Source organism: Geotrypetes seraphini, chromosome 7 (genome assembly GCF_902459505.1).
Source record: "Geotrypetes seraphini chromosome 7, aGeoSer1.1, whole genome shotgun sequence".
In the NCBI taxonomy this organism is placed as follows: domain Eukaryota; kingdom Metazoa; phylum Chordata; class Amphibia; order Gymnophiona; family Dermophiidae; genus Geotrypetes; species Geotrypetes seraphini.
This window is the reverse complement of record NC_047090.1, coordinates 135819565-135835012: the sequence shown is the minus strand read 5'-3', so window position 1 is coordinate 135835012 and position 15448 is coordinate 135819565. Positions and strand designations below refer to the sequence as shown.

General features: G+C 41.9%; 1 protein-coding gene across 1 annotated transcript in view; it reads right to left on the bottom strand.

Annotated features, from left to right (window-relative positions):
* The window catches only part of FRMD6 (FERM domain containing 6), a 171822-nt gene that overhangs the window by 43320 nt on the left and 113054 nt on the right, over positions 1-15448 (bottom strand). The window contains 4 exon segments of the mRNA XM_033950666.1: positions 6178-6246; positions 6578-6643; positions 11853-12008; positions 13564-13750. Of these exon segments, the coding sequence (XP_033806557.1) occupies positions 6178-6246; positions 6578-6643; positions 11853-12008; positions 13564-13750 (478 nt within the window).

The following is a 15448-nucleotide window of genomic DNA, read 5'->3' as shown; positions in this document are numbered from 1 at the left end:
GCCATTTCCCAGAAAAATTGCCAACTTATACTCTTTTCTATTACAAAGTCTGGGTGTCCAAATGCCATTATAGACCACTACTTAGCACCCTTTATAGAATTGTTCCTTAATGTGTGCACCTCAGCTCAGGGAGAGAAAGGCCTCCTTATCTGCCTTAAACTGCTGAAGAAAACTGGATCTTTTCTTCCTTGAACAGAGGAGATTGAGAGTGGACATGATCGAAACATCCAAGGTACTGAAGGGAATAGACTTAATAGATAAGGACAGGTTGTTCACCCTCTCCAAGGTAGGGAGAACGAGAGGGCACTCTCTAAAACTGAAAGGGGATAGATTCCGTACGAACGTAAGGAAGTTCTTCTTCACCCAGAGAGTGGTAAAAAACTGGAACTGGAGTCTATCATAGGGGAAAACACCCTCCAGGGATTCAAGACAAAGTTAGACAAGTTCATAATGAACAAGGACGTAAGCTGGTAGGACTAGTCTCAGTTAGGGCGCTGGTCTTTGACCAGAGGGCTGCCGCATGAGCGGACTGCTGGGCATGATGGACCACTGGTCTGACCCAGCAGCGGGCAATTCTTATGTTCTTATGTAAACCTATTAAAGCTAACAGAAAAAGAAACCTGTTTCTCTCAAACTTCTGATGTTATCCTGCCTCCGCTGAAGTGGAAGTTCACATTTCTGTAATTGCCTGAACATCTGAATTATTTATGCATAAATGTAATGAAATCATGATCCCTTCTATGGTATGTTCCTGTTTCAAGTTATTCTACATAATGGCTTTTTCTGTGGCATTGAAGCGAGTTTCACCCAAGAGCTCCTGCTATGTGTTGGCATAGAAAAAGCCTCCAATCTCAAAATACTGTAAGGCAAGAAACTGAACTTTCCAGAGCAATTGCACAGTCTGTATTTGAAATGTCTTTGCTCATTTATACTGCCTTGTCTCTTTTTCTCGCATTGTCTCCGGAATTTTGTCACTTTGCTGCAGGATTCTGCAATCTACAAGTTTTCTCATGTGGATTTTTCCATCAGACTTTACCAGATGTGTGCGTGACACTAACGGAATAATGTGGCTTTAAGCAGAACTCTGCAGCTTAACCACGTTTAGCATCTGCAGAAATGTGGCTGTTCTTGATTTTCTGGGATTGAATATTGAGGTGGTTAGTCTCAGAGGAGACAGTCTTCTATACAGCAGTCATGTGGCGGATTTGATGGTGTGGGGCACCTATCAGACATGGAAGGATCTCCCAGCTTCTTGTGGATGATCACTGCTGCTGCTGCCGACGATACTGTATACCAGGGCTACCCAAGTCCGGTCCTCGAGATCTACTGGCAGGCCAGGTTTTCAGGATCTCCACAATGAATATGCATGAGAGAGATTTGCATACTAAGAAGGTAGTGCAGGCAAATCTCTCTCATGAATGTTCACTGTGGATATCCTGAAAACCTGGCCTGCCAATAGATGTCGAGGACCGGACTTGTGCAGCCCTGCTGTATACTGTATATAAGTGGGAACTGACACAGAAAGGGAAAAGCAAGGGCCTCTCTGTTTCTGGATAAATAGAATAAAAGGCCCAAGAGACCCTCTAATTCAGAAAACAAATCATCCAGATAGTCTGACTCAGTGGTTCCCAAACCTGTCCTGGGGGACCCCCAGCCAGTCAGGTTTTTAAGATATCCCTAATGAATATGCATGAGAAAGATATGCATACGTGTCACTTCCATTATATGCAAATCTCTCTCATGCATATTCATTAGGGATATCTTGAAAACCTGACTGGCTGGGGGTCCCTAGGACAGGTTTGGGAACCACTGGTCTGACTGGTTCCTGCCCTGCATCATGCAGACGTATCTAAAAATGTAAGTCAAGACGTCAATATCTGCAGGAGAGCCTGGATATCTTGTTTTGCGCCATGAATTTAAAACCAGAAGTGGCCCAGCTGAACTTTTCTCAACTTTCCTCTCAGATGCATGACCCAGAATTTCTGCAGAATCGACGCCTTTCCTTCTAACAGCCCTGAGCTGATAATATCAGAAAGCTAGCTGGAAACGTATCAGGTCAGGTCAATAAAAAACTATTGCCTGTACCTTGTTCATTCACATTTATTTCTTTTAAGAGTCAACATTAGCTCCAAAGCAAAATACTGAAAACAATATTTCACCAGCCCACCACTTTAAGATTAACACTATGTACTGCTGAGTTATAGTTATTTATTTATTTAGCCCATCCTCCCAAAGGAGCCCAGAACGGGTTACAAGAGTGCATTCACCATATAGATAGGACATAACTTAAGTGAAAATACACACTTGGTGGACATAGCATAGTTGATAGTGCAGCATTCACAGTTCAGGCACAACATAAGGTAATACAGTTATTGTGTTGCAGGTCTAAACATGCTTGATAGTATAGCGTTTGAGTTCCAGTGGGTAGCACAGTTAAGTTTTACTAGGAATGATGTTTGAATTTTAGCATGTAGCACATTTAAGTTGTGCTCGGAGTGTCTAGTAATTTAGGTAGCTAATTAAGTTATATTTGGGGTGGCATTTGAGTCACAGAGGGAGTGCATTCGGTGTACTAGGACAGCGGTAGGCAATTCCGGTCCTCGAAAGCCGGAGCCAGGTCAGGTTTTCAGGATAGCCACAATAAATATGCATGAGATAGATTTGCATCTCAAGGAGGCAGTGCATGCAAATCCATCTCATACATATTCATGGTGGAGATCCTGAAAACCTGACCTGGCTCCGGCTCTCGAGGACCGGAATTGGCAACCCCTGTACTAGGAGATGCCTTTGAGTTAATGGTACATTCTGCTAAAAGGGCTTAAATGAATGGAGGAGTAGCTTAATGGTTAGTGCAATGCGTTCAAGTCTCACTGCGGCTCCTTGTGACCTTGGGCGAGCCATTTAACTCTCCATTGCCCCAGGTACACAAGACACCTTAGATAGTGATCCCACTAGGGACAGAGAAAGTAACTGTGTATAATGTGTACAGTGCTGCATACATCTAGTGGCACTATAGAAATGATAAGTAGCACTAGTAAATGAGCCAGGAGCCACTTTCTGAGCATTTGAGCCCAAGACCCATCGCCAGGCTAACTGGTGCTTTCAGAGGTTATGGGAAGGGCTACAGGTGTTCTTTCAAACTTTTCTAGCTGGCTGCAGGAAGAGGGGCAGGGTTCCTCTCCAAGGACACATCCATAAGAACATAAGAACATAAGAAGTTGCTTCCACTGGGTCAGACCAGAGGTTCATCGCGCCCAGCGGTCCGCTCCTGCGGCGGCCCATCAGGTCTATGACCTGTGAAGTGGATCCTGACCATTTCTCTAACCTACCTCTACTTCTATCTGTACCCCTCAATCCCCTTATCCTTTAGGAACCTATCTAAACCTTCCTTGAACCCCTGTAATGTTCTCTGGTCTATCACAACCTCCGGAAGTGCGTTCCATGTGTCAACCACCCTCTGGGTAAAAAAGAACTTCCTAGCATTTGTTCTAAACCTGTCCCCTCTCAGTTTCTCCGAGTGACCCCCTTGTACTTGTAGTTCCCCACAGTCTGAAGAATCTGTCCCTGTCTACCTTCTCTATGCCCCTCAGGATTTTGAAGGTCTCTGATGAAATGGCTGTTATTGTTTGGGGGGGGGGGGAATTTAAAAACAGACTGGAAATGTTTTGATTGTGTACATTCCTACCTGCTTCCATCAATATGTTGCTCAATCCGAATGAAAAGGACCGATTGTGAGCTTATAGTACAGTCAATCGGAGCTCCTGTATGACACAGATACCCACATAGACACATACCTCCTATAACATACAAGCTCCTGTAAAACACAGACATGACCACACACATGTAAACTCCTGTATGTCAGACAAAGATGCAGATCCAGCAAGACACAGATACTCCCACACTCAAACCTCTTGTAAAATACACATTAACACACGCCAAGGTGCAATCAAAAAAATATGGTGAATGTTTAAATTACAAAAAAGTTATTACAGGAAAAGACACATTGCCATTAATCCTCCCTCAAAATACTCCCCCTCACTTCAAACACACTTATCCCATCGTTCTTGCCACTTTCTGAAGCAGTTCTGGAAGTCCTCTTTTTTTGAGTGGCTTTAGTTGCGCTGTCATGGCTGCCTCGATATCCCGAATCGATTCAAAACATTTACCTTTCATAGCCATTTTGATTTGGGGGGAAGAGCCAGAAGTCGCATGGTGCCAGATCTAGTGAATAAGGTGGATGAGGACACATGCTTTTATTTGTCAGAAATTGCCATACCAGACGTGATCTGTGAAATAGCGCGTTGTCACGATGGAGGATGAAACAGTTTGCCCATTTCTCAGGTCGCACTCACTCGCCTCATGTTCAAATCTGTTGTTAAAATTTTTGGAACAGAATCATAAGAGATGTTCAGATACTCAGAAATTTCCCTAATAGTCAATTAATCGCCTGTTTGATTGAATCATTTCGCTTACTCTTTCAACATTCTCTTAAGAACATAAGAACTGCCGCTGCTGGGCCAGATCAGTGGTCCATCGTGCCCAGCAGTCCACTCCCGCGGAGGCCCTTAGGTCAAAGACCAGTGCTCTAATTGAGATCAGCCCTACCTGTGTACGTTCTGGTTCATCAGAAACTTATCTAACTTTGTCTTGAATCCCTGGAAGGTGTTTTCCCCTATAACAACCTCCGGAAGAGCGTTCCAGTTTTCCACTACTCTCTGGGTGAAGAAGAACTTCCTTATGTTTGTACGGAATCTATCCCCTTTTAACTTTAGAGAGTGCCCTCTCGTTCTCCCTACCTTGGAGAGGGTGAGCAACCTATATTTATCTACTAAGTCTATTCCCTTCATTATCTTGAATGTTTCGATTATGTCCCCTCTCAGTCTCCTCTTTTCAAGGGAGAAGAGGCCCAGCTTCTCCAATCTCTCACTTTAAGGCAATTCCTCCAGCCCCTTAACCATTTTAGTCGCTCTTCTCTGGACCCTTTCGAGTAGTAGTGTCATTCTTCATGTACGGCAACCACGAACGGCATCATTGACTTGTCAACCAGTACTCCCAAGTCTCCTTCTTGGGGGGGGTCCTGATCTCTTCTCATCTTCAACTGATTCACATCCATTATGAAATAACTCGAACTACTTGTAAACTATCTTCATGGTCACTGCATCACCATAAACACATTTCATGTGTTTCTTTAGCACTTTTTTTTTGCAAGGGAAAACAAATGTCATGTCGCTCGTGATCCATGATTTACGGCACATTTTAAAACACACCTTCTCTCAACTGTATCTCACAGCTGACTGATTGCACCAAACAAGTTTAAACTTGTCACACACTGTTACTAAGGTTTGATGTGCCGCTTCCCATATTCAAGATCCCTATCTTTCCGTTGGATGATGCTCGGCAACAGCATTCACTGTATTTTTTTTTCACACACCACATACATACACACATATCTAGAATTCCTCCATGACAGACGCCTCCCCAGTAATACACACATATCCAAAGTTCCTATCATACACACACACATACCTGTAAAATATAAACTAACACACATACATCCAGAGCTCTTGTAAGATACTGATACATTCACACTCCTACTTCTTATAACGTACATACTGATACACAAACATCCAGAGCTCCTGTATGATACAGACACACCCACACTCACATCTCATGTACACCAACACATACCCACACCCACACTCATTTGTACCTCCTGTAAAATATAATTTAATACACATACCACCATAGTTCTTGAGAGACACAGGCACACCTCTTGATACACACAAACACTGATCCAGCACATACAAGTCCTGAAGTCACAAAGCACGCTCTTCTAATTTACCATGCGATTCTACACTTGTTTGTGTGAAATCAATTTCAGGATGTGTGGAAACCATTAACAAAATATTGTAAAGATTAAGTAAAATTATTTCCCTTTTATTTATCAGTTCAGGATGTAGGGAGGGGGGCATTTTATTATTACATATATTATATAAAAATGGAATATATGGTTGGGAGGGATGGGAAAGGGGAAGGGATAAAAATTTATATAATGTACCAATGATCGTTTATAAGTGATGTATTTATTGTTACTGTGAATGAATATATTTTACACTTAATGTAATTTTGAAAATGAATAAAGAATTTATTAAAAAAAAAAATTTCATTTGTACTTACCACAAATACGAGTTTTCCTACATTTGTCCACGGGAAATCATAAAGCAACTGCCGCTCTTCACCCACATTCTGTGAAACAGAAGTTGGACACTTGTATGAAAGGTTTAAACCCGGAACATAATCCTCGGCTGTCTTAATGAATAGCAATTTTAAGCCCAGATACACAGAAAGGGAAATTACTTTTACAGTGTAAGTATTGTGCTGTTGTCTGAAGACATAAACCAAATGGAAGACAAGCTGATATCCACAGAGAATTAACTAGTGCTTAGGATTGAGATTCATTACTATCACAGTATGTGCAAAATGAACCTATCTGGAGATTGTTCAGAAGAATGAACTTGTGCACCTCATGGTAGAGGAAGCAGTGTTCTGGCACGATGTGATCCAGAGTGGAACATACCTGGAAGATCTGTATCCCTCGAAGAGTCAACCCAAGGAGCAATGAAGCTTCAAGTTCCCTTTTATCCTAAAACAATAAAAAGTGAAAAACTTTTACATTTAATTTAACAGCAGTGAAAACCAAAGCAGGAACCATACAACCATCAATATTTCCCTAGGGGGTATTTTAAAAAAATCATTTTTGTATGTCTGTGGCCAGATGTGCGCGTAAATGACCTGATATAAAAGAGAAAATCCTCTGTTGATGATGGACAAGAAATACAGAACAAACAGAGCTGGTCAAGGGAAGTGATGGAAAAACAGTCTAATTTTCATCAGAGGTTTTATTGTGGAAAGGGCTCACTTGGCCAAGTTTTGCTGATATCGCTTGCATCGGGGTCACAGAAAATTAGCAATTTTATTATGTAGCTAGCTAGTAAGTTTGCTAATTCTCTATAATAGTATTGACTTAAAAAAACCCTTTGTAAGGTGGAAACAACCTGTGCTATAGTAACATCTTCCCTATGTCATTTTGTGAGAAACATTTTTTAAATGACACATATTTAATTATTGATTGATTGATAATTATGAACAGAATGTATTGATTTGAATCACTTGGGGCTTCAACACAGTCTGAGTGTGCTAATGATGTGTCCTGGAATTGGTTAAAATATGTCTTTTTATTGTATGCAGAGCTCCAACTGGACCCTTGATAAAGCCAATTTATGATGAAATGGGTCACGTCGGGCTGGCTAGTAAGACTGTACAATAAAGATAAGTGACAAAGCTTACTGTGATCATGTTTGATTGAATTTATTTATAAAGTTAACACAGTAAGAATTTTTGTACAACATCCAGGAGGTGCTGGCATGAAGGGTTTTTAATCATTAAATATTAACCCTTTGGACTTATATATTTAAAAAATTTGCCCACCTTCAGTGGTTAATCAACTCGGAAGTGAGTCCATTTATATTTATGGAAGATTTCATTTTTTCTCACTTCTTCATCTTCTGTACCTTGATAGTGATTCACTATAGTAACATCTTCCCTGTGTCGTTTTGTGAGAAACGGTGACCCCTGATACAGATAATAAGAACATGTGAACATAAGAATTGCCGCTGCTGGGTCAGACCAATGGTCCATTGTGCCCAGAAGTCCCTCACGCGGCGGCCCCTAGCTCAAAGACCAGTGCTCTAAATGAGTCCAGCCTCACCTGCATATGTTCCAGTTTAGCAGGAACTTGTCCAACTTTGTCTTGAATCCCTGGAAGGTGTTTTCCCCTAAATCAGACCTCTGGAAGAGCATTCCAGTTTTCTATCACTCTCTGGGTGAAGAAGAACCTCCTTACGTTTGTACGGTATCTATCCCCTTTCAACTTTAGAGAGTGCCCTCTCGTTCTCCCTACCTTGGAGAGGGTGAACAATCTTTCTTTATCTGCTAAGTCTATTCCCTTCAGTATTTTGAATGTTTCGATCTTGTCCCCTCTCAGTCTCCTCTTTTCAAGGGAGAAGAGGCCCAGTTTCTCTAATCTCTCACTGTAAGGCAATTTCTCCAGTCCCTTAACCATTTTAGTCACTCTTCTCTGGACCCTTTCGAGTAGTACCATGTCTTTCTTCATGTATGGTGACCAGTGCTGGACGCAATACTCCAGGCGAGGGCGCACCATGGCCCGTACAGCGGCATGATAACCTTCTCCGATCTGTTCGTGATCCCCTTCTTAATCATTCCTAGCATTTTGTTTGCTTTATCGACTTGTCAATCAGAACTCCCAAGTCTCTTTCCTAGGAAGTCTCTCCAAGTACCACCCTGGACATCCTGTATTCATGCATGAGATTTTTGTTATCGACATGCATCACTTTACACTTATGCACGTTGAACCTCATTTGCCACGTCGATGCCCATTTCTCGAGCTTGATTATGTCACGTTGCAGATCTTCGCAATCCCCCTGTGTCTTCACTACTCTGAATAACTTTGTATCGTCCACAAATTTAATCACCTTAATTGTCGTACCAATGTCCAGATCGTTTATAAAGATGTTGAAGAGCATGGGTCCAAGCACAAAGCCCTATGGCACCCCACTGGCGACACTCTTCCAGTACGAGTATTGTCCATTTACCCCCACTCTCTGTTTCCTATGTTCCAGCCAGTTTTTAATATTGCCCAAATCGGGCCGTGGTGGGTCCTTTCCAAAATAAAGCCTTTGAGGAAAACCAGATTGTTTCTTGATCACTTCCCTTCATCACCTGTTTGTTCTGTTATAAAATATCCAAAGGCATAAAATTATGAGCCATATCATGATAGTGCGTACTTTGTGCATGGGGCAGAGCTTAGGTGCAGTTTGCAAGTACATGCATAGATTATAACTCATACACTAATCTACTTAGATATTTGAATAATCTCTACATGGACATTTAACCTGCCTGACAGTGTTTGTTTCTGCACAGTAGGCGAGATTTCTGCTGCTTAGCCTAGTATTTTAAAGAAACGCAAGGGTGCCTATAGAGCCCTTTTGCTAAACTGCAGTAAGTATTTGCACTTTTTTATTTAACAAATTTATATTCCACTACATCCACAGTTCTGAGTGGATTACAAATTTATATAAGTTGCATCAACTTAAGCCACTTAAGAATAAACCCAGGTAGGCTTACATTCTAAGCTAAAGTGCCTAGAAAAATGAACAGGTTAAAAGCCAATAGAAATGTAATAATAATAATAATAATAACTTTATTTTTATATACCGCCAACAATCTTGCGACTTCTAGGCGGTTTACAATATATGAAACTGTTTACAATAAAAGAAATTGTAAATACAATAAAAATAAAGAGAAACTTTACGTACAGCGAATTGAAGAGTATAGCAGTGAATATCTCGTACAACGAATTAAAGAGTATAGCGGTGTACATCTGATAACATTAATAATGTTAACGTCAGTTTGTGTGTTGCAAGGCCAGGAAGTGCCAAGTTGTTTACACAGAAGTAGAAATGTTCCGTAAGTTGAATAGAGTGTTCATATTTAGTGATTGGGGGTTGGGTTAACAGTTTGCAAGTTCAGGTGTGTGGTGATGTTACGAGGGGGGTTGATGTTCCGGTTCGTTGCCTAGGTATTTCAGGAATAGGTAGGTTTTTAGGTGTTTCCTGAATTCTTCATAGTTGTTTGTGTGCGCGATTAGTTTTCCTAGAGTAGGTGTGAAGGCTAGTGGTAATTGCAAGTGGTGGTAACACCTGTGTCAGGTGCTAATCTAAGCTTAGTAAAAACTCCTAAGTGTCTTTATAAAATAGTGCCTAAGTCGGTGTCTATCTGCTCTCAAACCATGCTCCCTGGTAGAAAATTACCCTCTTAGGAGGTAATTCTCCATAGATAGCACCAACATTTAATAATAATAATAATAATAATAATTTTATTCTTATATACCGCCAAAGCCATATAGGTTCGAGGCGGTTTACAGCAAGAGGCGCTGGACAATCAGCGAAGAGGTTACAATCAAAGTCAGCAATACAATCTTATATAATAAAGAATATGAAAGCTAAAAGGTACATAGGGTTACAGGATTGAATAAGAAGTAGTGAGTGGATTCTTAGTTAACAAATTGATTGAACAGACTTGTTTTTAATAGTTTTCTAAAACTGAAGTAGGATGAAGAGCGCGCGAAAACGTTACTAAGCCAGCCGTTCCATTTGCCTGCCTGGAAGGCAAGAGTTCTGTCCAAGAATCTTTTGTAGTGGCAGGCTTTTATTGTCGGATAGGTGAACAGATGAATTCTTCGTGTGGGCCTAAGATAATTTGCCAGATTGAAGTGGGAAACCAGGTAAGTGGGAGCCAGACCAAATAGTGATTTATAACATAGACAAGCGAACTTAAACAGGATTCGCGCCTCTAGGGGCAGCCAATGGAGAATGCACATAAATGACCAGAATACTGCATACATGAACCCATGTATGCACATATGTGTGCAAATGCCAACCCCTCTGATATTCAGCACTATTTAACCGGTCAGCAATGGCCACTGACTGCTTAAATAGCACTCGACTGGCTATCCGTGAGAGATAACTGGTTATCTCCACTGAATATTTACGGTTAGTGAATAGTGGCTAACCAGCTATATTGTGCAATCCTATACAGAATCCGGCCCATAATGCCTGGTGGATAAACTCTGATTGACCATGTTTAGCATAAGAGGCGAGAGATTTGAATGGAAATTTTTTTCACCAATTATATGACACAGGAACAAGTAAATAAAAATCACCATTACTGAGGATAATATTAGGTTTAAGCTAAACGAAGCGATGATTAAATGTTAGAAGGTCTCACGTCTAGAAACTGGAGAATATGGGGATAAGATTACATAGTAGAGACTGTGTTGACCAAGGATGAATGCAAGCCATCTGACATCACATAAAGCCCTCCAAATGAGTCAGAGAAATTGTGCATCAGTTGTTCTAGCACAGTCTAAAAGACTTACAAATCAATATTCAGTCAGCAATGATCAACTTTTGGTTTTTTTTTTTTTTAAAAAAGCACTGACCTTTGTCAGCTAAATTTGAATGAGATGGTCAATGCCAGGCCATATTTGGCCATCAACACTGACCATCAAGGTATGACTGGATATGTGCTGGAGATTACTAATTTCAAACACTCCCGAATTCCAGTTCCCCCGAACTCAGCTGCCAAGAATAGTTCCCCCTCCCAGACACAAATGTAGCGCCCCCCTCTCCGAGTCCCCCCTTTTGCCAAGAAAGCACCTCTTCCTGGATGTACTTGAATACCGCCTACCTCCTTTGAGCCTCCTTGGGCCTAATTTCACATGCCCCGATAGACTAATGGTCTTCTGGGCAGGAGCAATCTCGAGTTGCTTCTGCCCATGCCAGCTCTGGCCTCAAAATGGCTGCTGTGACCTCTAATGACAGTCTTGCAGTAGGCTCTGCCCCTCGTCTTCCACCTGACAACTGCCCCTATTGCTGAGCCAGACACTGAGCTTCAGAATCAAAAATCAAAATGTTGGAATGTGTACTCGTAGATATATGTAAAAAAGAAATATCACCTTTTGTTTTAATATTTGTTAAAACTGTTAAAATCTTTCTGTGAATAAGAATGTAACTTTTGTACAGACACAGTACACACAATTGTTGGCAGCACATGAAATGCTGAATTGATTGGGTCTCCTGGCATATCATTTTCTGAAAATTTTACAGTAAATGGGCAAGAGCGCCCTGCAGCTGGTTTCCAGTCACTGTAAGCAGATCAGGGACTCCCAGCTCATACTGAGAGCTCTGCACCATTATGCTGGCTTCTTTTACCTTGTAGAGCCTATAATAATGAACTGGCACATCATCCAGCCTGGCTGCCTCCTTAATGTACTTAAGATGTGCTTCCGAGGCGCTCAGTGCAAACTGGTCTCTGTGCATATTAGGAATGTGCTTCAAGATGTAGTCTTTCCCTCTTTTCTTGATTATCTGTTGAGACAAATAAGCAATGCACAATTACAGAAAGCATCTCTCCTCCTCTACATAGATCATTCTAGAGTCAGACCCTTCCGGAGCCAATCACTTGCCACTGGGATAGAGCAGAGGGTCTGTGTGTTTATTCTTCTCATTGACTGGAAACTTGCTATTTTTTGGCAGGAAGTCAAAGAGCAGTGGGGTAGGATGAATTGGCCAGCCCTGTTTAATGAAAATGATAAATACATGGATGAAACAGGAAATATCTCTGAGATTTGGCCACCATTAAGGGTGACACTTGATGGCTGGGTTTAGAGCAGATGGTTCAGGATTCTACAGGAGATCTGGTGCATAGCTTCTGTCCTTAGAACCAATACTGGAATTAAAAGACTAGGAAAAATGGGAAGGTGGATCTATGAAAATAAGAAAAACAATCCTGGCTATAAAGGAAAACTCACATTGTCAGATCCCAGCACTGTTTCATATTGAGCTGGAAGAAGGAAAAGTAAGAAGGAAATACCAGGTCAAAATAGCTTAAACTTTAGCCTTTCATTCACTGCTTCTTGGTTCTTCTAAATTTCCTAAACCAAATCATTAGCCAGACTGATAATGTCCTCAAAACCCGGTACATGTGCACCCTCATTCCAGCCAATAGGTGTTTCTCTTGTATTGAGGGCTATGGTATATCTGGGTCTCCAATCAGGAGGACCTAAATGGGCCGCCGCATGTGCAGATCACCGGACTGGATGGACCTCGGTCTGATCCGGTGAGAGCTTTTCTTATGTTCTTATGTTGTTCTCTTGAGGAACTGTTGGGGCTCCCTCTACTTAGGGAATATAAATGTTACCTCTGCAGCACCACCATCAGTCTGAGTGTAAAAACCAAGCCTAGAAACTGAACTTGAGTCTTGCACAATAGGGTGTACAGTGGTTGATGCCCACCCAGCCCCAATCTAAAATCTTTGCATTTAGACATTTATATCATATGGAACAATTCTGCAGTGACGTAGCAAGGTGTGGGTGGGGACGGTCCACCCCGGGTGAAGGGAGATTTGGAGTGCTGGAGTGGTCACGGATCTGTGGTCTGCCTGTGTGTGGCTGACGGTTCCGCCAGCCCCCGCCCCCTCTGATATCAACTTCCTGTTCTGGGGTAGGGACCAGCAGAGCTGAGTGTCATGTGCTCTGGGGAGTGCTCTGGCCCAAGGAGTGGGGTTCTCCGTTCTGACTTCCCACCCTGCCAGGTATGCCACTGCAATTTGGGGTTTTAACATAGGCATAGTTTGGGGTGGGCATGAGGGAACAGTGCCCCCAAATATTGTGGATGCTAACGATACGTTTGTTATCCTCTCTTCACCCAATATGACTTGGTTACCTTTTGACTCTATCCTCCCCCCATAATAAGCAAACAAACTACTATGATGGCTTCTCTTTATGAATCAGTTGCACTTTTTATGGCAATACGCATCTCATTCTGTTTCACTTTTGGAAATGAAGGGTAAGGCTACAACATGTAGCCCTAGTGTGCTTGAGTGGAGAAATAACTAGAACCCCTTTAAAACAGCAGCTCTTACCCAGGAGGGGAAGTAGGCTTCGGGCTGAAAATATTTGCCATAATGCTTGTTCCTTTTGAAAGTTCCCAGGTCCGCTTGTAGCGCGAATGCTGCTAGCAGGAAGTAGGCCTCCTCCCGTAGGACACACTGTGAATGGAGAACCTGCTTCCTTAGGTGCCGGTAATAGTAATACCTCGCAGTTCTGTCACTGGCAGAAAAAAGACAAAGCAGAAATGAGAAGCAGTCCTAGACAAGACCACAGAAGTACACACGCTGGAGGCGTGCTTGACAATCTCCTTCAAGAGCAATCAGTATGATTTTTCAGCTGGTGGTGGGCTTAACTGCACTGCTCCCTAGTGGTGCTGAGCCTGGCATTGAATATCTGGTTTCATTTTTGGCTGCCAGTCAATACTTAGTTAAGTCAATATTCAGCACTATGTGGCTAGCACATAAAGTAGGTTAACGCTGACTATCTGGTCCTATGTCTGACCTGACCCCCCCCAAGACGCTAGCTCCTGGTTATGCGTTACCCGCGAATATTCAAAAGGGATAACTGGTTATCTCCTGCTAAATATTCATGGATAGCCAGTTATGTGCGATGTAATCAGTCAGTGGCCGTTACCAACCAGTTAAATTACTTTGAATATCAGGCTCAGCTTTGTTATGACAAACAGTCAGCTTAGAAGTGCACATAAAAACACTTGTTAAAAAATCATGAATCCAGTATTCAGTGGCATATCTGGGTAGGAACAGCTCCTGTGTGGATAAGTGCTTCTTACCATGGCCATCCTTTTTTATTTCTTTATTGAACTTTAGTTTTTCATTGAAAATACAACACAGTGGTATTGTGGGCAATAAAAGGGCAAAGCTCCAACACCAACAAATACAATTCTGCTCTCTCCTTCCCCTCTCCCTCATCCAACCCACTATCCACTCAACCTCTATTTCCTCCCACCTCCCAAGATCCCTCCCCCCTCCAGTAACGCTCCATCTGCACCCATTCTTCAGCTTCTCTACAGAACCTTTTAATGCCCATCAACCTTTCCATCCCACTGATTAAAGTCCAAACGTTGTTTCCACTGGTGCAGCTTTGGTGCCACTGACAATCTTCCACTGGTGCAGCTCTGCCACTGAAAATCTTCTGAATGTTCCCAGCGGGATCCGGGTAGCACCAAAGTGGTCCAGGTATGGAGCCAAGGCAGAATCAAAGTTATCTGGATACAGTTGATATTCAAAACCCATACTAGGGGGGTCCTTTTACTAAGGCGTGCTAACCGATTGAGCGTGTGCTAACCGATTTAGCGCATGCTAAATGCTAAGGCGCCCATAGAATATAACGGGCGCCTTAGCATTTAGCGTGCGCTAAATTGATTAGCGCACGCTAAACCGTTAGTGCCTTAGTAAAAGGACCCCTAGATTAACTATTTCAGCAAGTTATGAGAGATATTTTACTATCTTTTTAAAATTTATTTATAGATTTACATTCTTAAAAACAAGCATATAATACTTGAATACAGATTCATAAGTTCTCAAGAAAATGTATGGTGAAAACCAAAACAAATCACCTAACTATAGAAAATTTTCACTGTTTAGTCCACAATATTTTTAGGGACCAAACAAAAACAAAAATACAGAGGAAAATTATATATATTAGAGAAGACAGCAACTGGAGGTACAATGTCGGCAGCTGGTTCACTTTAATCTATAGGGGAGGCCACTGATCTAATCAGTACTCCGCCCTCCTTCTCTAGCCACAATAAAATCCAGCAATTGTTTCGATTAAAAAAAAAAAAAGAAAATTTTTGCTACCAAGCAAAACACAACATTTTGCTGGACATTTAATATGAAAGGACTCTGGGCCGATAGGCCAAAAAATCCTTCCTCCTTCTCTGTGTCACTTGAGTAT